Source organism: Ceratotherium simum, chromosome 9 (assembly GCF_057802395.1).
Source record: "Ceratotherium simum simum isolate JZ-2026a chromosome 9, ASM5780239v1, whole genome shotgun sequence".
NCBI lineage: Eukaryota > Metazoa > Chordata > Mammalia > Perissodactyla > Rhinocerotidae > Ceratotherium > Ceratotherium simum.
This window is the reverse complement of record NC_141908.1, coordinates 18,586,946-18,610,044: the sequence shown is the minus strand read 5'-3', so window position 1 is coordinate 18,610,044 and position 23,099 is coordinate 18,586,946. Positions and strand designations below refer to the sequence as shown.

The window sequence follows — 23,099 nt, the reverse complement described above, 5'->3', positions numbered from 1 at the left end:
TTGAGATTCCCAGCCTTTTCCCCATACTCAGTTCCCAGAATACTGGAAACCAGGCTTTTACCATTCAAATAAGAGATTGGAAGAGCTTCTCTGGGAAACTGATAAATCAAAAAGGAAAGACCAAATTTTTGGAGTTTCCAAAGAACACGTTGGGTTACTCTATAGAGCAGACCACACTTGACAGGCCCTATCCGTAGGCAGAGACTTCCAATCATCTTTCTAGTGACCACTCATAAATATGAGCAGACAGCCAAGGATTACAGACATTTGAGGAAAGCATTTAATATAAAAGACTGAGACTTTTAAAAAAATACAAAAAAGCCAACTGGAGGATGACTTGCAGGGAGAAGTAAATTTCCCCAAATTATTAGTATATTCAGAGAGATAAGAAAAGATATTGCATCCACCCAACAAGAACAGGATGTTAAAAAAAAAGTTTAGAGAACAAGAACAAGTTCTTAGAAATTAAGCAAACAAAATAGTCGATTAAATAGAAGGCTTTATCAATAAAGCTGAGGAAATCTCCCAGAAAGTAAAACAAAAGCTCAAAAAGGGGAGATGTAAGACAGAAAAAAATAATGTTCAACTTTAGAATAGTAGGAACTCCAGAAAGAGAAAACAGAGGGAAGGAAGTCATTAAAGAAATAAATTAAGAAAATTTACAGAATAAAAGAGCTCACCAAATGGCTAGCATAATGGGTGAAAATAGACCCGTAACAAGTAACATCATGGTGAAATGTCAGGACAAAAAGAAAATCTTAGAGTCTTTTAGATTAGGGGGAGGAGGGGAGAGAGGCAGGTTTTATATGAAGGTTCAAAGTTTAAAATGGCATTACATTACTCCACAGCAACTCTAGAACCCAGAATACAATGGAAAAATGTCTTTAAAATTAACAGGGAAAATAGATTTCATGCTAGAATTATATACCTAGCCAAACAATTAACTCATTGTAAGCGAAGAATAAAGACATTTTTAGATAACCAAGGTTTCAAAAATTTCATCTCCCATACTCCCTTTCTCAGAAAGTTATTGGAGGACGTTCTCCACCAAGATGAAGGAGTAAACCAAGAAATCGGAATATCGTGGGATTCAGGAAACAGGGAATCCAATGCAAGAGAGAGAGAGAGATGGTGAAGGGAGATTTCAAGATGACAGCTGTGCAGCAGGTCTAAATAGCAACCCAGTCCAGAATGGAGCAAGTCAGAAGACTCCTGAAGATATTTTTTCAAGAAGATAGAATTAATAGACTCTTCTACCCAATATGTTTGGATGTACTAAAAGGAGAGTTACAAAATTGGTGGAGAGTTTGGGGTTAAGTTAGAGTAAGTAGTGTGCAAAAAAAATTAAAGAGTAAAAGAACAAATAGATAGATAGATAGACAGACAGACAGACAGACAGATATTGGTGGGCTGCAGTCATCTCGAACCTCATGAGAAACCCTGAACTGTAATTGCCCAGCCGTGGGTTCCTGAATTCCTGACCAGGAGGACATGAATGAGATAATAAATGTTCATTGTTGTTTTAAACCACTAAGTTTTAGGTTAATTTGTTATGCAGCAACAGATAACTAATACTAATAGATTTTGGTACCTGGAAGTGGGGTGTAGCCATAATGAAAACCTAAAAATGTGGGAGTAGCTTTGGAACTGACTCGTGGGAGGAAGTGGGAAGGACCATGAGAATAGAAAGACCAAACATCCTTGTAAAGACTGTTATTAGAAGTCTGATGGCCTATGAGAAGCCTACCAGTAAGGACTTTAGGGAGAATGAGAAAAATGTTATTGGAAACTAGAGGAAAGGAGATCCTTGCTCTGTAGTGGCAAAAAATTTAGCAACACTGTCACCTACGGTAATATGCAAAGTAGAAAATATATTTAATTAACTGGGTGATATAGCTAAAGAAATTTCCAGACGGAATGTTGAAAGTGCTGCCTGGCTGCTTCTTGCTGCTTATATACAATGCAATGGGAGTACCTTAAAGGAAGGACTGTTAAAAATATAAAGGAGCTAGGAATTATTGGGCTTGAAAATTCCCAGCCCCTCCAAGGGCAAATGATGCCAAAATTAGAGATGGCTTTCTGGCAAAGATTAAATCCAGGGCATAATCAGAAAATATAGTCTAAAAATGAAGCCAAGATGTGACTATATCTTTCTTATGACCTCAAAAGATTAAAGACAGTGCCTCAAAGAACCATTCTGTCAAATAATAAGGGCTTCTAGATAGCTTAAGAGCGTTGTTCCTTAGCAGCCTCTGTACAAACCCAAGGTAGAGAAGAGCTTTTCTCAGAGACTTGTGCGTAAGGCTTTTGCCTAATGGTATGAAACCTAATAAGATTCATAAAAGACCCACAAAGTTTTTAAGACACTTATATTAGCAGAAATACCACCAGCTTGGACTGAAAGGAAAAGACAGAACAAAATGAAAAGAAGCCTTTGGATCCCAAAACTTGAGCATGAAGCTGTCTGTAAAAACTACTCAGCCACAAACATAAGCTACCTTTCGAGGAAAAGGAGGGATGACTCAGAGGGTAGAACCGAGAGCTCTGGAGAATCATTCCTATGCTTTGAGTTCTAATCAAGGAACTACCAACATGTGCCTGAAGGATTTCAGATTTACTAGTGACTTCTCTGAACCTCCTATTTTCCCCCTTTTGGAATGGAGGATCATAGCAGCTATCCTTTGCCTGTCTCACTATTTTATATTGAGTATGTGTGGGGTGAAGAACTTGTCTTTTTAGTTCACAGGTCTTCAGCTTGAGAGAAACTGTATGTAAGGAGCATCATCCCCAAGTTAATTTAAACAATGAGATCCTGTACTTTAAGCTGATGCTATAAATGGATGAGACTTTTGGGGTGGTTGGGTGAGGGGTGAGGATATTTTGCATTTAGGAAGAATATAAATAATTTGTGACCAGAGTGTGGAATGTGGTGGTTTTAAAATATGTCTTCAAATTCTTCCATACTCCTCTCTTCAAAAGGTGGAGCCTAATTCCACTTTCTTTTAATGAGGGCCAGATTTAGTGACTTGTTTCTAATAAATAAATGTCGCAGCAATGATGCTATGTGACTTTTTTTTTTTGGTGACCAAGATTGTCCCTGAGCTAACATCTGTGCCAGTCTTCCTCTATTTTGTACGTGAGATGCCGCCACAGCATGGCTTGACAAGCAGTGTGTAGGTCCGCACCCAGGATCCGAACCCGAGAACCCCAGACCGCTGAAGCGGAGCACATGAACTTCACCACTATGCCACCGGGCTGGCCCCTTATGTGACTTTTGAGGCTAGGTCTTAAAAAGGATAGTTTCTGCCTGGTGCGCACTCAATCTCTCTCTCTCTTTCTTTTTGTACCTCTGCCCCTGTCTCTCTCAGATCACTCATTCTTAGAGGAGGCCAGCTGCTGTGCTGTGAGGACACACAAGCAGCTCTGTGGAGAGTGGAGAGGCTGAGATGGGGAGGAACTGAGGCCTGCCAAAACCCAGCACCAATGTGCCAGTCATGTGTAAAGTCATCCTGGAAATAAATTCTCCAGCTCCAGTCGAGACTTCAGGTGACTGTGGCCCTTACTGATACCTTGCCTGCAACTGTGTGAGAGACCCTGAGCCTGCTAAACTGCTCCTAAATTCCTGACACACAGAGACCATAAGAGAAAATAATGTTTGTTGTTGTTTTAAGCTACTGAGTTTTAGGGTAATTAGTTATGCAGCAATAGATTTCCAATGGAGCTGGTCCAAATGATGATATAATCATAATGAGAGGATGACTGACCTCTTAAAAATCTATCCATCCAGGGCCGGCCCTGAGGCTTAGTGGTTGAGTGCGCGTGCTCTGCTGCTGGCGGCCCCGGTTCGCATCCGGGCGCGCACTGACGTACCACTTCTCCAGCCATGCTGAGGCCGCGTCCCACGTACAGCAACTAGAAGGATGTGCATCTATGACATACAACTACCTACGGGGGTTTGGGGGAAAAAAATAAATAAATAAAATAAAAAAAAAATCTATCCATCCAAATATATACAGTGAGTTTTCTATGATCATGTTAATATAGGGAGGAAATAAGGTTTTCTCTTTTTCATATTTTTCACAGTGATAGGCTGATAACATATAAGTAGCATTTCTGTACTTGTCTTTAAAAATGAGTAGACATAGTTAAAAGCAAAGAATTTTAGAGATGGAAGGAAGCTAAGAAATTATGTAATTTAATTTCTCCATTTAACTCAGTGTTTTAGAAATAGTAGATGCTCAATAAATAGTTTGGTCTCTCTCTCTCTCTCTCACCATATTCTTAGTGTGTATATATATATATATATTCTTAGTGTATTATTTAAAATTTTGATTTATAAAAGTAATGCCTATACCTAGTTAAACAATCAAATATTACTAAAATCTTTCTTACCAAAAGCAGTCCTATGCCTACTTTCCCAACTCTTGTCCCCCAAGGCAGCCACTTTTACGTTTTTAACCTGCATCTTCTGAGAATTACCTTTATATTTCCAGGTAATAAGCTTATACTATTGTTTATTGATTTATTAGCTTTAGGGAGTATTTATTCTCATTATGATCATTGAGAATTTCTTTCTTACCCCAACTTCTCTCTTCTATATTCCCAATAGAATTATAATTTTCAGTTAAACCAGTACTTGGTATTTATACTATTATGACTACAAATATTGTTCACTGCTCAGTCAAGTAATGTACAATGATTATCTGCCTCATATGGATGTTTGTCTTCCCGGAGTTTATTGTCTTTTCTTTCATTTGTTTCATTTTCCGTGTATGTACTGCTTGTTTGTTCCTAATACATCAACAGATCTGTTGAATGCCTGGCAATCATTGTTTGAAACTCTCAAACACATCAAATAATCCATCAGTTCCATTTGGTCTGTCCTGGAGCCTTCCCTCCACGGCATTCTGTCCTCATGCTCTAATCTGGACAGGTTGCTGTCTAGCCCAGCTGTCATGCTGGGACTTTCCTTAGCCATTCTGGTTTGGGGATTGTTTTTGAGAGAATTTTCTAATGTGACTATAACTAGAATGAGGAAGCATTAATATTTTAAAGAGAATCCCAAATTATTAATATATACTGCTTATGTGTCCTGGATTCACCAGCCTGTGAGAGCACATAAAATGAGGTCACGTTTGCTTTTGATGCCTAAATTATAATGGCTCAAGTCTTCACAGTTTGAATGCAAGATCTCAGCACCACTAACTTTGCAAAGTGCCCTGTTTTTCTGGGAGTCCTTAAAAGGTGTTTATTCACATGTGCTCACTAACTGTTCTATCCACTGATTACCACAAGGCATTTGCCATGTTCTTCCTCTTCTGCTCTGACCCTGTGGTGATGTGTATTGCCCTGAATGCTGTTTGAAGGTACTGTTAGTATCCCTCACTGCTGATGGTAGGTATCCCTCATAAGATGGGTGTGGTATTTGCCAAGGGTGTTTTTCTCCTGATGTTGCCATTTCCAAGAATACCAGGGGCTACTCAGTTTGACGGCAGGTAATCAGAATGTTCCCTTCTCCAATTCCACACCACTTTCCCACTCCCTCCATCCCCTCCATCGCTCAAAGTCCAGAGCTCACAGTCTCTTTTGGGTCTCTTCTTTGTAGTTGCCTCCCTATCGCCCCTTTGTCCAAACCAATGATAATCAACAGTCGTAACCAGCTGCTAAGCACCCATTTTGGCAGGGACAACACAAAAGCTAGAAGGCTCAGAAACCCAGTTTAATTACATAATTTATTACCAAACCAGAATGTTTAACGTTTATATTCTAGTGAGTTTCTTAAGTGAGAGAAACAGTCAGCTTTAAAGTGAGATGAAGTCTCCATTCTGGAGATAGAACACTACTTGCAACTTTCAAATGATGGACCTCTTTTTCTGCTAAACAAAATTTTAAATGCCTTCGAGTCTATTCTCAATCCAAGCACCATACTGCAAATCTTTAAATATGTCCATATTTAGACAACCCCACAGATTTTTTTTCTTGGGAAAATTAGAAACCTTTTATAGATATCTCTAAGTAATAAAACAGAATTAAAATACTAAATATTTCAGACTTTTCACTAGTTCAGACTGGCCTCTGCCCTAAAAATGGTCTAACTTGCTGAGTTAGCATTTTCAAAGAATACTTAACGGTGGAGAAGCCACCAACAGAGAGATCTGCTAGCAGACCACAAAAAAGGAAATACTTTTTCTTGTGAGGTGTAAAGTACTACCATTTTGGTCTTTTTGGCCAAATGAGAGAACTGTTTTCAAAACAAAGGCCATATTATTCCAGAAAGAAATTTCAGGTGGTACACAAGATCCTTCATCATCTTCCCCTGTCTCCTTGTCCAGTGCTATTTCCCTCTCTTTAGTGTTCCAATTTCATTCATCTAGTGGATGAGGACAGTTGGGTTCACAATTTACCCAATTAGTAAGAGGTAGAGCCAGGATTTTAACCCAGGTCTATTTGACTTCACAACGGGTGGCTCTTTCCTGCTTACCACATCGACATGTGTCATTTTGGATGGGTACAGAGATGACTGTAAGGAATAGGAGCTGATCTAGGGGAACTACTCAGCCATGTGGATTATCTGGAATTTCCCTGGCATATTTAACGGTTTCCTGGTGATACATACTCTATGTTGATGGAGGCTCTTGAGAGGATCCCCTGTGCAAAGAAACCTAATCCCAAACCTCACTGTCCCCCTTCTTTCTTCTAATGCCTTTTCTTCCATTTCTTTTTTGGAGAGAGGCCAAGTCAACTGGTGCTGATCCTGCACTCTGCTTCCCATAAGCCATCCGAATGGCAGAGCCGACTTACCTTTCCTATGACATCTGTTAATAGCTTGAGGGCCAGAGGATCATGAACCAAGGAGTCTGTGTAAAAGGAACCAAGGTATTTCTTTGGGTTGGTTGGATTGTCCTGGGCACACAGATCTGGGCGCATGCTGAATCCATGGGAAATTCTTCCCACCGTGAAGGGGAAGGAACCACCTGCAAGTAAAACCCATTACTGAAGGGCTGGTGTCAATTGAAAAGGATTCCTTTCAATCCTCATGTTGTGTGCAAGAAGGTACTGTAGCCCAGATGGTTAACAGTATTTACAAAGGACCTACTGGGTTCCAAATGCTGGGAGATAACCCAGAAGAAACGATGTTAACTCATCTAGAAGTTCAGATTTGAGGAATTTATCCTAAAGAGAGAAGTGTGTAAAGATATGTGGTCAAGGTTTTCAAATGTAACGTGGTTATAATAGCAAAATACAGAGGCAATCCATCAGTTGGGGAATATCTAAATGATGATGGCATATTCACAAAATGTATTGTCATGCATGCAACCATCAAAAATGATGGAGCTCTATATTTATTGACGTGGAAAGATGTCTCTATATGCTGTTGAGAAGGAAAGGCAGATTAGAGAACAGCACATAGAGTTTGATATTGTGTGTATGTGTTTGTGTGTGTGTGTGTGTGTGTGTGTGTGTCCAAGAGTCACAAACTCAATTACCTAAGGGGACCAAGCAGGAAATGTAAATGAATGAAATAGTCCTTTTTGTAAACAATAGTAAATGGCAGGGATTATTGTAAACTGGAGAGCTTGTGGTCTGACTAGAGGGATTTAAATAAAAAACAAACAAAATAAAACAAAAACTGTGCCAACCAAACTAAACTTGTCTGCAAAAATGGAATTTGGTCCTTGAACCATCATATACTTTATGACTAGAATGGTGGCTGGAAAGGTGTTATGGACTGAATTGTGTCTCTTCAAAATTCATATGTTGAAGCCCTAACCCCCAATGTTACTGTATTTGGAAATAGGGCATTTAAGGAAGTAATTAAGGTTAAACGAGGTTATAAGGTAGGAACCTAATCTGAGAGGACTGGTGTTCTTATAAGAAGAGAAAGGGAGCCGGCCCCGTGGCTTAGCAGTTAAGTGCACGCGCTCCGCTGCTGGCGGCCCGGGTTCGGATCCCGGGTGCGCACCGATGCACCGCTTCTCTGGCCATGCTGAGGCCGTGTCCCACATACAGCAACTAGAAGGATGTGCAGCTATGACATACAACTATCTACTGGGGCTTTGGGGGAAAAATAAATAAATAAATCTTTAAAAAAAAAAAAAGAAGAGAAAGGGACACCAGAGATCTCTTTCTCTCTGCACATGCACAGAGGAAAGGCCATGTGAGGACACAGAAGATGGCCTTCTACGATCCAGTAAGAGAGGTCACCAGAAACCAACCCTGATGGCACCTTGATCTTGGACTTCTAGCCTCCAAAACTGTGAGAAAATAAATTTCTGTTGTTTAAGCCACCCAGTCTGTGGCATTTTGTTATGGCAGCCCAAGCTGACTAATACAGATAGGGTCTTACCTCCATGTGCAAAACATACTTTCAGTTTAGGAAACTTCTCAAACACTCCACCCATGATCATGGAGCAAATGGCAGTAGTGGTCTCTGCTGGCATTCCTGAAAGAGGAAATAGTCACAAGGTGCAGGGTTTGTTATCTCAAGCAAGAAGAGGCTCAGTGATGCTAATGGTTGGGGAATGGCAGCTTGCTGTGATTGTCAATGCTGAGAAACGTGAGGTCCCTGTGCCCCAGCATGGCTTGGTTGTATAAAAGCCATTACTTTGGCAAGCAGAACCATCTGAACCTTCCTATTGTCACTTGCAGGTAGAGTCATCTAATGGCTAGAACAGTCAAGGAGCCAGAGGACCTGGCTTTTCTCCTGATTCCCTCAGCTTCAGTTTTGGATGCAGTGGGGCAAGCAGAGTACGATGAGTCTGGGCTGAACCCTAACTCCTCCAATTTTTTGCTTCCTGGCCTTTGACAAGTTATTTAATGCCCCTGAGTCTGTGCTTCTTCACAGTGTAAAATGGGAACAGTGTTGCCCATCTTGTAAGGCTATTGTGGAGCCTTGGAAATGATGACGTCGGGAAAGCTCCTGGCCAGAACTTCACATTGGAGGTGCTCAACAAATATTAGTTTCCTCCCTGTGCCTCAATTTCCTGATCTGTAAAAGAGGGATGAAAATGGTTAGTTTTTGCCACTTAGTGCTCAATAAATATTAACTAATATTATTATTCCTGCCAAATCATTGCTGCTTCTTAGAGCTGAGGTTAAAAATAACTGGATTAAAATGAATTATTTCAAGTGCTTTGTGCTCCTAGAAGAAACAGCTGTTCCATGCCTGATGCCTTCATCACCACGGAGTCAGTCTGGGCTACATTTCCAGGTGACTGCTTTTCACACTGTGATTAAGAAATCTCTGGGGGCTCCACAGCTGAGCCTTGCACCTTCTGGGGAAGCCTGATTCTCTAGCTTCTGAATGGGACTTTAGCGGATGCTCATCCTGCCCCAAGCCTGTCATTGTTCCGTGGACAGGGAAACCTCTGGCTCCCTGGCCTCTTGGGAATTCTGGAAGCATGATGGATTCATATCCACCTAGGAGTGATTTGTGGGCAGAGCTTCCACTTGGACCATAACCCTATAATCCATTCTGCATACAGGAGCCAAAGTGGAATATTTACAATGTTAATTTGATCATGGCCCTCCCCTGCTGAGACTCCACTAATCTGCTAATGACCACCTTTGTATGCAGAATAGAATTCTGGAACTAGCCTGTTTCTTTGTTTATGATCTGCATACTTATTTATCATCTCTTTCCTCTAACCAGAACACAGGCTTTAGGAGGGTAGAGGTTTTGTCCATGTCTCTATCTTCAGTGCCTGGTACAGGGTCTGGCATGCTGGAGGGGATCTATATATATGTGTTGCATAAATGAATGATGAAATGACTCTCTGCAAATGCTCTCCTGTTTTTCATGTGGGAAGTTGCAATGTAAAGAAGTTTGTGAGACTTGTCAAAGTGTCATGTGAATTAGGATGAGATTTTCTTGGAAGCTGGACAGCATTGGGGCCTCTTAGATGATCTCGTCCTACTAATTATTCCTCAAGAATTTGGTGGGGGATGGGTAGGAAGCTCGCTTACCAAATACATTGGTCTCCAACAGCAATTACAGAGGCAAAAAATGTAAGAGCAGAAAGAGAATCCAAACTAGCTCTCTCATTTTACAGATGAGGAACTGGGGCCCGAGAAGGTGAACTGATTTGCCACAGGTTATACAGCAAAATAGAAACTAGCTAGAACTGAAATTCAGTTTTTTGACTTTCGATATATTGTTCCATTTAATTCTTAATGGTAGTGACTTTACAATTACTTGTACTAATTGGGCTGAGGAGAAAATGGATAATGGCCTCCCTAAACAAAATCCAGTGCTGTTCATTTGGGGACCCACTTTTTATTGGGTTTGTAGATGAGCTGCACTTTTCACTTGTGGCCCTAGAATTTTACATCTGTCTCCATTTCTTCTTATCAAGGATGATAACGAGAGATTGGATAGGCCAAATGGAGGTCTCTCCTCTCTCCCTTTCCCTTACACTCGTATGGAACTGTGAATGAATAGTGCAGGAGGCAAAGAGCAGAAGAGAGGAGCAGATAACAGGAAGATTGAAAACCTGAGTCATCTACAATCTAGGGCCTCAGATCCTTGGGTGGTGGAAGTTGACCTTCTACTCGTAACTTCAGGGTTCTCATTAGTAAGAGCTGATGCTATTATTGGCTCCTTAAAAAATCTATTAGACAGGCATGGTTACTTATTTTGGGAGCCTTTTTGGGAGTCTGTGTAGTGAGTCAGACAGGCTTAGGAGTCAGACAGATCTGTGTGACTTCCATTTTCACTTATTAACTGTGTGACTTGGACAACTTACATAACCATGCTGAGTCTCAGTTTCTCCATCTGTAAAATAGCTATTATAATGTCAACCTCATAGAGTTTTGTATGGATATGATTAAAATTAAATGAAGTAATATATATAGCACTTATCTGAGTGAGAGCTCAATAACTCACAATCCTGTTAATTATTCATACTTTCTCTCTTTGACATAATAGAGTTCCACAGATAATTGGAAAAAAACAAAGACTTGATCCTCTTTCAGACCCCAAGCTGACACAAACCTAGGAGCCAAGGGAACCAGTATTTGGCCATCCGTCCATCCATCTGCATGTCCCAGGGGTGCACGAATAGGGAACAGTTTAGCTTTTCAGCTGCCTTCAAAGAAGCAATGAGAGAGAGAGAAGAGAGAGAGAGACAGGGTTATTTGGATGAGCTAGCAAATACAGGGTACTATTTTAGGGAAATTGCTTTTCTCTGGGTCTATATTGATCTGAATCAATAAACTAAAATATTTTTGAAATTGTTCCCTGATCTATATAAAAGAGTCATTGATAAACTCTGCTCCTGCATGGAAAGTAAAAAGGACACTTAAAATTAACAAGGGAGTTGGAGGATTTACTATTGAGGTTAACATACTGTTTGGCAAAACAAATCACAGGAAACATCCATCATTCAAACTTTTCAACTGAGAGCGAAATGCTCAAGGTCTGATCCCACACTGCAAATGCAGGGTAAGTTCCCCCTGCTGGTTCCTACTTGTCCACTCTTTCGGAAGGACTGCTCAGATTCTATTCCCGGAGTCAGGGCTGGAGTGTACCCTCCTTTCCCCCACTTGGAAACCTGAGGGTGTGGAAAGTGAGGAAGTGGTGGGCTGGGAGCCATGGGCTCATGACTGGGCTGGAGCAGGCTGGCCTGACCCAGGCCATCCAGCCACTCAAGAGCCCGACACTAGGTGAGAATTTCTAGCGTCTGCAGGCACTCACAGAGCCTCAGGAGCTCAGCTGAGTCCCTGAACAGTCTGCTGTGAATGTGATGACTTTAGAAAGGAAAGAGCTCTCAGTGCCTCAGCCAGCCAGGTACTGAGATATATGTCATGGGCAAACCTGCTCCAGGGCCTTCTGGGAAATGGAAATACCATCTGGATGAAATGACCTTTATTCAACAAAATTTTTAATTAAAAAAAGTCCCTTGAACAGACATTGAGTATTAGTGCTTATCAAGGTTCAAAACAGATTTTCCTTAGCACATTTCTTTTCCAAATATATTGGGATGCTGGAGAGACTCATCCTACATTTACATATAAATATGTGGGCTACATAGGCTGCTGCAATGTGACTTCTGTACATAAGCATTTTTAAAACAGAGAAAATTCTGGGACAACTGGGGATTCTTGAAGTGGAGGCAAAGGGTAGGTTGGAGAAAGGACTTCTAATTCAACAGGTTCTGGGGATCAGAAGAGACCTAAACTTTTTGAAGGGAGAGGAGCCAATTGGTTTCTGATAATGGATGCAGGCTGGAAAGATGGTTTAGGTTTAACAAAGGCACAGGATCATGGTATCTCAGTGGGATTTGATTCCTCATTAGGATAGAACTTTATTCTGCTCTGACAGTTCATTTCTATTCAATCCAAATTAATAAATATTTTTGATCACTTTCTGTATGTGAGGCATTGTAGAGAACACAAAAAGAAGTCACTCATACTCTCAGAATCATGATAACTCACATTAACTGAGAACTTACCATGTGCCAAAGCTGTTAGAATTTTACAATTATTAACTCATTTAATCCTTTATGAGATGAGCACTTTCATTACTCCCATTTTACAGGAAGAGTGCTAAGGCAGAAAGAGGCTAACTGACTCAGGTCTTGTGGCTCATAAATGGTAGAGGCAGGCAGTCTGCCACTGCCACTCTGTCTGCCTCAAACTCGTAACAAAGTCCCTATTGTGCTTGAAAATTGCCCTGAGCATTTTGGGTTCACTCACTAAGACAGGAGGTCTAAGAGATAAAGGGGACAGTTAGCCGCTCTGGAGCTCCTTAAAACGACTCATCTTAAAACGACAAAGCCAACTTGGCTCACGGTAACTCCTCTCATTTGTTTAAGCACATGTTTCTGATGCAAGTTACAGAGGAGTGAGGCTGGCAAGTCTGACTAACCAAACAAATGTGCTGTCAACCCCAGGACATCACAAGTCAACTGGGGCCAGGATGTTCTCCTGAATCCCCTCAGAGACTGGCAGCCCCTGAAAGAGCTTAGTTCGAGTGATTGATGGGTCGAGCTAGTCACACAAATGAAAGTATCCCTTTGGACCCCAACCAGCTGCTGTTGCTTTCTGAGCCCCTTAGTAATTCATAAACCCAATTCCAATGAATAATAAAATGCCTTGCAGCTGAAGTCTTGCTCACACTGTGCTGAAACAACTTGGATGCACAAATAAATAAATCCCCTTTCAAAGCTCATTAAAGTTTCTAGAAAACATTCACTGTATCAGTTCAGCCACTGCAGCCAGTGATCTTCAGGGAGTTCAATGTTTAGAGGAACATTAAATCATTCAGGTCATTAGGAGGCAATTGAACAGGCAATCCCCAACTGGTGGGCAGTGTCCATAGAAACAAACATGGGAAAGTTTTTGCATGTTGTCAGAGCTCAATAAATATAAATGAATAAATGATTGGTAATTACAATGCCTAGTGAGTCCACCAACATCTATTTAATTCACTATTGAATATTTTGCATTTACAATGAAATTAACAGGAAACAATACTATTATAAGTCTAGGAGGGAAGTAAGAAAAAAATGCAATTGAATAAAGAATTATACATCTCGAATCCTGGTACTAAGGAAAGCAGGTTTAGTTGCAGAAAGAACAGAAAGTAGAGGAAGACTTGTGGAGAGGACCATGGGACCGTGGACACTTCAGTTGGATACTTCAGAAAGGGATGGTACTAAGTTTTTGAAAATATATTTTATTATACAATGTTTCAAACATAGAAAATTGTAAACAATAGTACAATGAACATCCACATACTCACCATCTAGTTTTATCAAATGTTAACATTTTGATGGCAATTTTTGCTATGTATTTTTATTATACATTTTCAAAATACATGGCTTAAAAAGTGTCTTAATTGAGGATTAGTTAAATAAATCAAAACATATCCATATATTGGATTATTATGCAGTTATTTAAAAATCATGCATTAGGAGAATTTTCATTTAGGTTGGAAATTCTCAATTAGGATACGAAATCACATGTATATTAGAATTCTAATTTCATTAAATTATAAATTTATGCAGATATATGCAAATAAAAATACAAATGAAATGTACTATAACGGTGGTTATTTATCTTTGGGTGTCAGGATTATGGGTTATTTTTGTTTTTCTCTTATACTTTTCTGTATTTTCCACAATTTCTTCAAAATTGCTTTATAATTTTGAAAAATAATAATTTTTTTCCAAAGCAAAAATAAGTACTTTTTTTTTGCATGTCACTAACATGGTTCTTTTGCACAGTTGCTGTGGTAAGGGTAATATTTTGGCTTCCAATGATAGACGAAGAGGAGAGCAAAGGAGATAGAAAGAAGAGAGATTTCAGTGAGTTAACCCAGGGCTGGCCTAGGAAGCATTTCCATCTGTTCCTCTTCTAGTAGAACATCCCACTCCTTTGCGGAGCTCTTCCCACGTTTTGCCCTACAACTATGCTGTCATCAGGCATCTCCCTACCTCCCAGTCAAGTGGCTCAGTCATCTTCCTGCCAGCACCCAGCGCAGTGGCCACCCGGCTGCGTGTTGGCTGAGCGAGCGCCGCGTACTCACTGCGTAGACAGGGAAGAGTTCCTGCGCGTTCAGGTCCCACTGGTTGACGTGGGAGCCGATCTGGACCCCTGGAAAGCCCAGCTCCTTCACACAGCGCTCCATCTCCTTGATGGCCAGCTCCGGGGCCTGCATGGGCAATGTCCCCAGACCCACAAACCTCCTGGGGTGGCTCGCGACAGTGGCAGCTAGGTCGTTGTTTAGAAGCTGGCACAGGTCTAAAGTGTCCTGAGGTTTGGCCTGGTGGAGACAAGTAAGGGAAACCAAATCATTCAAAACCCACTTCTATAGGTATTTACTCTGAACAACACCTCCCCTGGGCTAAATCATTTGTCACCGTCAGTGGCTTTATCCCTCAGAAAACTGAGGCACAGATTGAGATAGGCACTGGCTACAGGGGACCCAGAAGCCAATCATTGCAAACGCAAAGAACACTGCTAGTATGTTGCTGATTAATTAGAAAAATTGAGACTATCATCAGAAAGGATGGACATGATTACCGGGCCTGGCATCCTGTGCTAGAGCTGGAACGAGGGTGGGCCCACCCACCAACTGCAGCCTGGGGCCTGCAGGGCTGCACACCCAGGGCCCCTCCCCGCACACATACACACGCAGGAGGCTGGCCCTGACCCAGTGCTTGGTGCCACCATCAGCACACCTCCTTGTCGTGCCTCACTGTGGGATGCCAGGCTGCTCACAGACCTCTCCTGTTCTGGTCTGTCCTCTTCTCTGTCCTTCCCGTTGGCAGCGACACTCAGAGTTAGCCAAATGCTGCGGCAGATGAAGTTTGCTTTCTGTTTCCCTCACTTGCCCTTCTTCAGGTTTCCTTCCTTTCAACATCATCCCCCCAGGGCCAGGAATTTGGTCCTCTCCTGCACTCCCAGTTGTCCAGTCAGAATGGTACCCAGTCTGATAAGTTCAGGCATCTGTAGGTCTTAGAGCATTTTTATTTCAAGCAGTGAATCTAATCACAGGAACAGACTAAATCACTAAAACCAGAATTATGAGCACAGGTGGGGGAAGTATGTGTGAGCAGGTGGTCTTTCCAGTGCTCCTTAACTCACAACACCAGTGAATGTTTACTTGGTTGAGGAGGTACTTAGCACATCCCCAGCTATGTACAACATCCTCCCACAGGACTGCAATCATGCCTGAAGCTTAACAGTCGAGACTTGATCACTTGGGAAAAGGCATCCAACCCCAGGAACCTCATTTTGAATTGTATATTTCCCTGGGAGAGGCAACATATTAGGCCATTATTATCATTCTCATTACCACCCCAGAATAAATTGGCTTGTCAATTACTGAGCAAGGCACTGCAGGAATGGGTCATCAGACAGGTAAGTTCTGGTGGAGATTAAGGTTGGGTCTTAGAACTATGCTGTCCGGTGGAACATGTGACTGCTGGCTACCACCCTGGACTGTGTGGGTCTAGGGTGACGACATGACTAGGAAGACAGGCCTGGGAGGGGACACTGCAGTTTGAGAAGCTGAGGGACCCTGCTGATCTCTAAAGGGGAGGAGAGTTGGGAGCCAGTGTCAAGGCTTGGGGTACCTGTCTACTTGCTAGGGAGCTGGGCATGAGCCTTTGCCCAGCAAAGACGTGGTTTGAGGTTTCTCACTCACCCAGTAGCTAAACATGACGGGAACCGTGGAAAGGGCTTGCAAGGTCACTCCTAGACACAGACACAAAGAAAGGCAAAGCAGATGAGACGAACTGCCCAGGCACTCCTGCATTTCCCAGGGCCAAGGAGCCCAGTGAGTCTCCATCCCACCCTCCTCCTGCTCTCCCCTCCCTCGCTGCTGCTCCCTGTTTCCCCTTCTCTCACGTCTCTGTCCCAGGCCTCCCTCATCCCTCAGCCTCAGTTCTAGGGGTAGGGGTAAAGGCTGGACAAAAATGAGATCATTCAAGAAAAACTAATTTACTCCATCTGTCAAGGATTATTACTACGCTCCTTCCTGTGAAGTTTTGTTTAAACAATACATTTCCCCGCCAATTCTTTCAGAGCTTTTCATCTTAGGTCATGCATGACGGAGTGTATTTCTCAGTCACCTTTCTGGCCCCTTTAATTCATCTCCTGAGTGAGCCTGGGTGGAGTGCCACTGTCTGGAATGCTCAGAATGAGACCCTGTGTTTGCCTCCAGAATCCAGCATCCAGGATGCCTAGAATCCTTTGTCTTTAAGCTCCTGGAGCTGAGTTGTCAGGAGTGACGCTGCCAAACTGAGGATGGCTCCTCTTTCCCTCATACTCACGTCCAACCCACCAGAAAGTCCTGTTAACTCCACTCCAGTTCCTTTTATCCACCCACCTCTCCCCATCCCCTGCCACTCCCTGGCCCAAGCCACCAGCATCTCCTATGGACCCCTGCAGAAGGCTTTGAATTGGTCTCCCACCACCATTCTTGTCCTCTTACAGTTTGTTCTCTGCTCGGAAGTCAGAGTAAGGGTTAAAACTTAGATCAAATCACTCCCTTGCTCAAAACTTCTAAGGACTTTTCATCACTCTTAGAGTAAAATCCAGACTTGAACATGGTCTATAAGGCCCCACATAATCTCTCCCAGGGCTCCCATTGTGCTTCGTTGGCCTGCTGCCTGTTCTTTGAAGCTCTTTCCTGCCCCAGGACCTTTGCACTGCTGTTTCATCTGCTTGGAATTCTCTTCTTTTGGCTCATCACAGGATGGGCTGCTTTTCACTCTAAGGTCTTGGTTCAAATGTCATCTCCTTAGAGATGCCTTCCCCAACTCCAGCCACTCTCTATTCCATTTGTTCTGTTCCTTTCCTTTTCTAATACTTATTACAGCCTGTCATTACTGTGTTTAGTTGTTTATTCTATGCCTCCCGCTACTTGATGGTAAACACCACATGAGCCTGGCTGTCTCTGCTGTATCCCAGGTGTCCAGACACGGACATGCCTGGCATGTTGAATATACCCAATAAAAAAAGAATAAATCATTGTTTAGCGAGGACTAGAGACTACAGCTTTTGATTAGAGAGCGTTGTTAAACAGTGTCACAAGATATTATTTACATCCATTGATTAATATAAAACAGATGAGTCCCTTGCAATTGTAAAATCTTTACATTTTATGTAAATACTTTCGCTTACATTGCTCTGTTTAATTTTTCCATTTTATAGATTAGATCTAAGGTCATATGTCTTGGCAGTGGTGGGATGAGGCTCCTGTCCGGCATTGCTCCTTCCCTACACCCCAGTGGCCATCACTTGTCACCGTTTTTTATACTAACATAGAAAACTGCATTATTTGTGTGTTGGTTGGTTCGATACATATTCTCTGGTCTCTGGGAACCAAGAGGGCAAAAAACAAGTCTAATCCAATTAGAGTTTATAGTTTTTAAAAGGGGTGTTTAACAGTATGGCATAGCACAATGTTCCCCAAACTTACCTGTTGATTAAAATGGGGGTGGGGGGAAAGAGAACATTATAGAAACAAATTCCTAGATCCTCCTTTGGAAATTCTGACTCAGTGGATGGGGCTTGAAAAAAAATTTTAACAAGCACCCCAGGTGGTCCTTATCCTGAGAGAGCCTTGGGAAATCTTTTGTGGTGGACTAAGAGAGACAGCCTTAGGTACAATCCTAGCTCTGCTACGTACTAGCTGTGTAATCCTGAGCAAATCACTTAACCTCCTTGAGTTTAACAGATACAACAATGCCTGCCACTCAGAGACGTTCAGAGAGGATTAAATGTGAGCAGGTTTGTGCAACACCAACCCTCTGGCTCCTCTGGGGCCCCTTAGCCTCCTTCCTGCAGAGAGGACTGAGCTCCCACCCTAACCCTCACCAGGCCTGGATTCCTCACCAATTCTGACCTTCCCGGGTCTACTCCAGAACCAGCTTGTATAGGAACCCACCTAGTTGAGTATTTAGGAGACGCTTACATATATATCATCCCATTGTTGTCTTATTGTTTTGGTCTTTCTCGGCTCTGTGTTAGATCTTGTGATGAAGTGTCCCAGGGGCTGCCAATTACATTTCTCTCCCTGTGAAGATGACATCTTCTGTGTTGGGCCTTCATCATTTTGTTTTCTTACCTCCACAGAGGTGATAGGATGCACTTGGTAAGCCTTTGGGGCCAGACTGCCTGGGTTCAAATCTTGGTTCTGTCCCCTACAAGCTGTGTGATCTTGGGCAAATTGCTTAACCTCTGTTCCTCAGTTTCTTCATCTGTAAAATGGGCATAATAATAGATGCTACTTTCTATGGTTGTTATGGGGATTAAGTGAGTTAATACACATTAGGTGCTGAGAACGGTACCTGGCACAAAGTAAATACTCAGCAAGGGTTAGTCATGGCTGTTGTTTCAAGGATAGCCATGGAATGAAACACAACAAAAACCAAAGGAGACACACTTCATCTAAACTGCAGTCATAAGCAATTGTTCTGACACCAGTTATCTGAGTCTCATTTCCACTAGTTTTCTCCTTGAGAGAGTGGGTCCCGCTCATGCTTCACATTTAGAGCAAAGCCTTGCTCTTTGCTGTAAGTCTGGGAAGCTTGTTCTCTCTCCAGCTACCCTCCTGCCCCCATTCTAGAACAGGGGCATATACAACATGTTCTGCAGAATGGTCTACAGAGGTGCTTCAGGCTTTCTGCAAAGTTCAATTTGAATGCCATTTAAATATACTTTTAATTATTTAAAAAAATCTATAAAGCAATATCTGGCCCAATGTACCCTGCACCAAATTCTAACTGCCAGAGACCACCTCCTCATTTGGAGCTAATAGGTTAACTCATTTTGTACAGACCGTGGAATAAACTGTCTCCTTCCATCTCTGTGTATATATTTGAACTTCTTATAAATTTGTCTTTGATTAGGAAGTTGGTAGTTCTAAGGTGCTCTTTTATTTATGTGTATGAATTGTTTTTTTTCTGATTTAAATCTAGACCACTGATGTCAAAATTTAGGCCTGACAGTCTTGTTGTGGTGAGTTCCCCATCACAGCCCAGGGCACAGCCCACGTGCATCCAGAAGGCTGGGTGCTCTTCTTGGAGCACACTCTCCTCTAGTGGCACAGTCAGCCAGGCAGTAACAAGTGGCTGTCATATCATATTTTAGATAGTTTTTGAAATTCTTTTAAATTGTGAGAACTTTGATTTTTTAAATATAAGTTAGGAATGCAAGCAGTTCTTAGAAATTGTTAGTGATTCAGCTTTGAAACAAGAATTTTCTAATTCTCCTTTTTCAATTTCTGGATTGGTTTCATTGTAGAGTATTCTGAGATTACACGATTAACTTTTTTAAAAAACTGCTCCCATTTTCAACGTGTCAATGGGGATATTCTGTGTACTGTGCACCAAAACAAACTACAGAAAGAAATTAGATCCTGAATCTGACTAAGCAGGCAATTGGCATCCTTAATCTGTGAATTCTAATTTTTACTGTTTTAATTGGCTCTATAAGTACTATGAATTTGAACTTAAATTTTTTTAATAATAAAATGCCACTTTATCTTTTTGATCATATAGCATTCTATTTTAAAACAGTGTATACCTAATTTTAAGAAATTTTAAATCCACACTCAAAAAAAGTTATAGTGGAAGGTCCCATCCGCCCCCCAGCAAAGCTGGAATGGCGTGGCCTGGTGGAGAAAAGGGGATCACAAGTTGCCGTCACATAACTCATGTAAAGTCGCCAACAGATTTTAGGGGCAGATGTTGCTTTTACATCAGATGCAAACATTGGTAGCATTTCTCGTTGGAAGTACCTGTTTGGTCCATTTCTCTAATACGGACTTCTGGATCCCAGCAGTTCTCTTGGACCACTCTGAAGACTTTTCCATCTTTCAGCATCTTTGCTTCTCCCTAGGGCAGAAATCCCACATCAGCAAAAGGCGACCTAAGCTTACTTAGATTAATCCCTCTTTGTATACTTTGGAACGTGGTTATCCCCTAAGATTTTTAGTGGTTTTTATTTAATCCTCCAAGAAGTAGGAATCTGTTCATTTAACGGAACTCAATTTTTCATCCTCATGCCTTAATATTGGCCTGGGTTTGAAGGGGTGTGCTCTGTGAGTTTCAGTGGCTGGACACAGAGAGAAGAAGGGTCATGGTCATGGCCTTCTGGGGCTGCATGGCTGAGGATAACTGGTCACCTTACTGATCTGAACTGCTGGCTATAAGACCCAAGAGGATGGCCCAGTGTCTGGAAAATTCTAGATTCATAACATTTTGGAATTGGAAAGGACCTTGGAGATAGATCGTCTAGTCCAACCTCTCTTTTTTTATAGAGAAACAACAGATGGACAGTGAGAGTAAATAATTTGTCTAACAGAGCACAGTCTACTGATGTCAGTACCTGCAGGAGAAGGCGGACAATGAAGTGAATCGGCCTAGCAGCACATGCGAAATTTGGTACTGAGCTGCTAGCTTCCGCTAGGCATCATGCCTGCCTGGGTACACTACCTTTTAATACTCAGTGCAGGGGGGCTGAACTAAATGGCTGTACAAAGCATGGCAGCGGCCTCTAAATTGGGCCTGCAGTTTGTGATCCCTCAAGAGAGGGGAAAGTTCTGATCCACGTCCCTAAAATCAGACTGCTCAGGTTCAAATCCCCATTCTACCACTTACTGTGTGGCCTTGAGCAAGTTAAAAAACATCGTTGAGCCTTAATTTGCTCATCTTTATTTATTTATCTTTAATTTATTAAACAAATGTTTATTTAGCACCTAAGGTGGGCAAGATACTTTCTCTGACTGAGGAAGACTTCAAGGATATATAGTTAAGGAAAAAAGACAAGTTCATAAACTACGACTAAAAAACTAGGTCATAAACATGGAGATCGGAAAGACTGTGAGAAAAGGCACAGATTCCCATCCATGGAGACAAAGAACAGTATACTTGAGTTGGCTGAGCAGAGGTTCCATAAGCCAAATATGTTATTATGCTCTGCAGTGATGTTGAATTTGGAACATCTGAATACCTTCCTCTATTTGTCACTTAAATTCAAAGTGTCTGTGCTGTACTCATTGGATCTCCTGGAGGATTTGACATAACCAGGGCAAAGCCTTCTTCTCTTGCCCAGGCCCAGGTGGAGTGACAGCTCAGCTGTTGCTTTAGGGAGGAAAGAACATTCTTGGTTCTTCAGTCACCCTGTCTTCATTGCAGCTCCTTCAGCTCCACAAGGAATTTCTTCCAGCATATCACCCAGCATACAGGACACTCATAAGTAGGACTTGGACTTCTTTTGGCCCAGAGAGCAATACAGGTAGGACAGAAGTCATGGTCACATTTGATGGTGACCACTTCCTTTAGATCATTCTGGCAGATGGCACAAGTTAGTTCAAACTCATCCCACTCAGCCATGGCTCCATGGTTTCTTCTGCTTTGTGACACCAAATATCTGTGGAGTCTGAGGCTCTGTCCTGCTTGCTGTTTTGTATAGAAGCTTCTGAGGTTTTGCGCATCTTTAAAATAGGGATAATAATATGACTTACCTTAAGGGAATCTTGTGAGCAAAATGGGATAATGGGATAAAGCACATAGTGGAGTATCTGACACATGTTAAGTGTGTTAGTATTAGTTATTAGTGATATATGGCTAATTAAAGACTAGGTTGTCTCCTGATGGTTTGAGGCCACACGCCCTCTGGTGGTGCTTCAGGGCCTCAAGATGCCCTTGGGCCCTCTGTGATGGCCAAGTGGGCAGATGGTGGTCAAAAGCCTTAAGCTATGCTTGGTGGAGTCCTCTGCCCTCCTCCTCTTCCTCTTGGCTTGATCACGACTTGCACTCAGGCCTTGCCATAGCTTCCTTGTTCATCCTTCGATTCCATGGACAAGACCTCCCCCATCTCCTGCATAGAGAAGGTCTTTTCACCTTCAAGTGTGGCAGTTCACATCTCGCATACATGAGGAAGACCTCATATCCATGTTTTCATTTCTCATGGACTGGGGAACAGGTCAGTGAGCAAGTGACTTGGGTAACTGTGACAGGTGTCTGTATCCACGCAGAGCTGAGTCTCTGACATCAGGACATCAGGATTGATTTGCCTCAGTTCTCATCCTTTGCTGACCATGCTGGCATCTGAACCACCTTCCTGGGTTGGGGAATCTCCTGTGAGAGTCTTGGTGGAGGCAGGGCCCAGCCTCCCTCTACTAAAACCCAAAAGCCCAATACTTGCTCTCCTTGCCCCAAACTTGGCCAATCAATGCTTGATTTTGAATCAAGAGCAAGAGAGGCAAAAAGACAGGAACAGCTAAATTTATTCTGCCAGTGATTCCAGCAGTGGCCACGTGCTATGTCCATTGGCAGTGGTGCTGGTGGCAATGTCCAGTGTCTAGCTGGGAGGCAGCAGCTCCCTAGCCAGGCTGTTCCTGTGGCACGGCCTTGGCTATAGCTTCAATCACCTGGTTTCCCTTAGTTTCTGCATGTTTATGAATGTGGGTTCTTAGGCATTTTGTAATTCTTGAGGGGCTTAAAATACTTTCAACAAATTTCTCTTCTGCTTAAAGTAACTGTCATTGGTTTCTCTTGTTTGCAACCAAGAGTCCTGACTGATATTGATCACACAAAAACGATATAGGAACACATATCTTTCCATTTGGCGAAGAAGGA

The 23,099-nt window shown here is 42.2% G+C and overlaps 1 protein-coding gene across 2 annotated transcripts in view; it reads right to left on the bottom strand.

Moving 5' to 3' along the window:
* Positions 1-23,099, bottom strand: part of ACMSD (aminocarboxymuconate semialdehyde decarboxylase) — a 64,509-nt gene that overhangs the window by 25,198 nt on the left and 16,212 nt on the right. The window contains exons 3-8 of one of the 2 annotated variants that reach the window (XM_004423879.2): positions 20,255-20,351; positions 16,154-16,203; positions 14,531-14,767; positions 10,994-11,087; positions 8,348-8,443; positions 6,802-6,974 (exon numbers count right to left, since the gene is read on the bottom strand). In XM_004423879.2, the coding sequence (XP_004423936.1) occupies positions 6,802-6,974; positions 8,348-8,443; positions 10,994-11,087; positions 14,531-14,767; positions 16,154-16,203; positions 20,255-20,351 (747 nt within the window). Of the gene's footprint in view, positions 1-6,801; positions 6,975-8,347; positions 8,444-10,993; positions 11,088-14,530; positions 14,768-16,153; positions 16,204-20,254; positions 20,352-23,099 lie in introns of those variants that run through there. The other variant, XM_014782461.2, reaches the window with a different exon arrangement.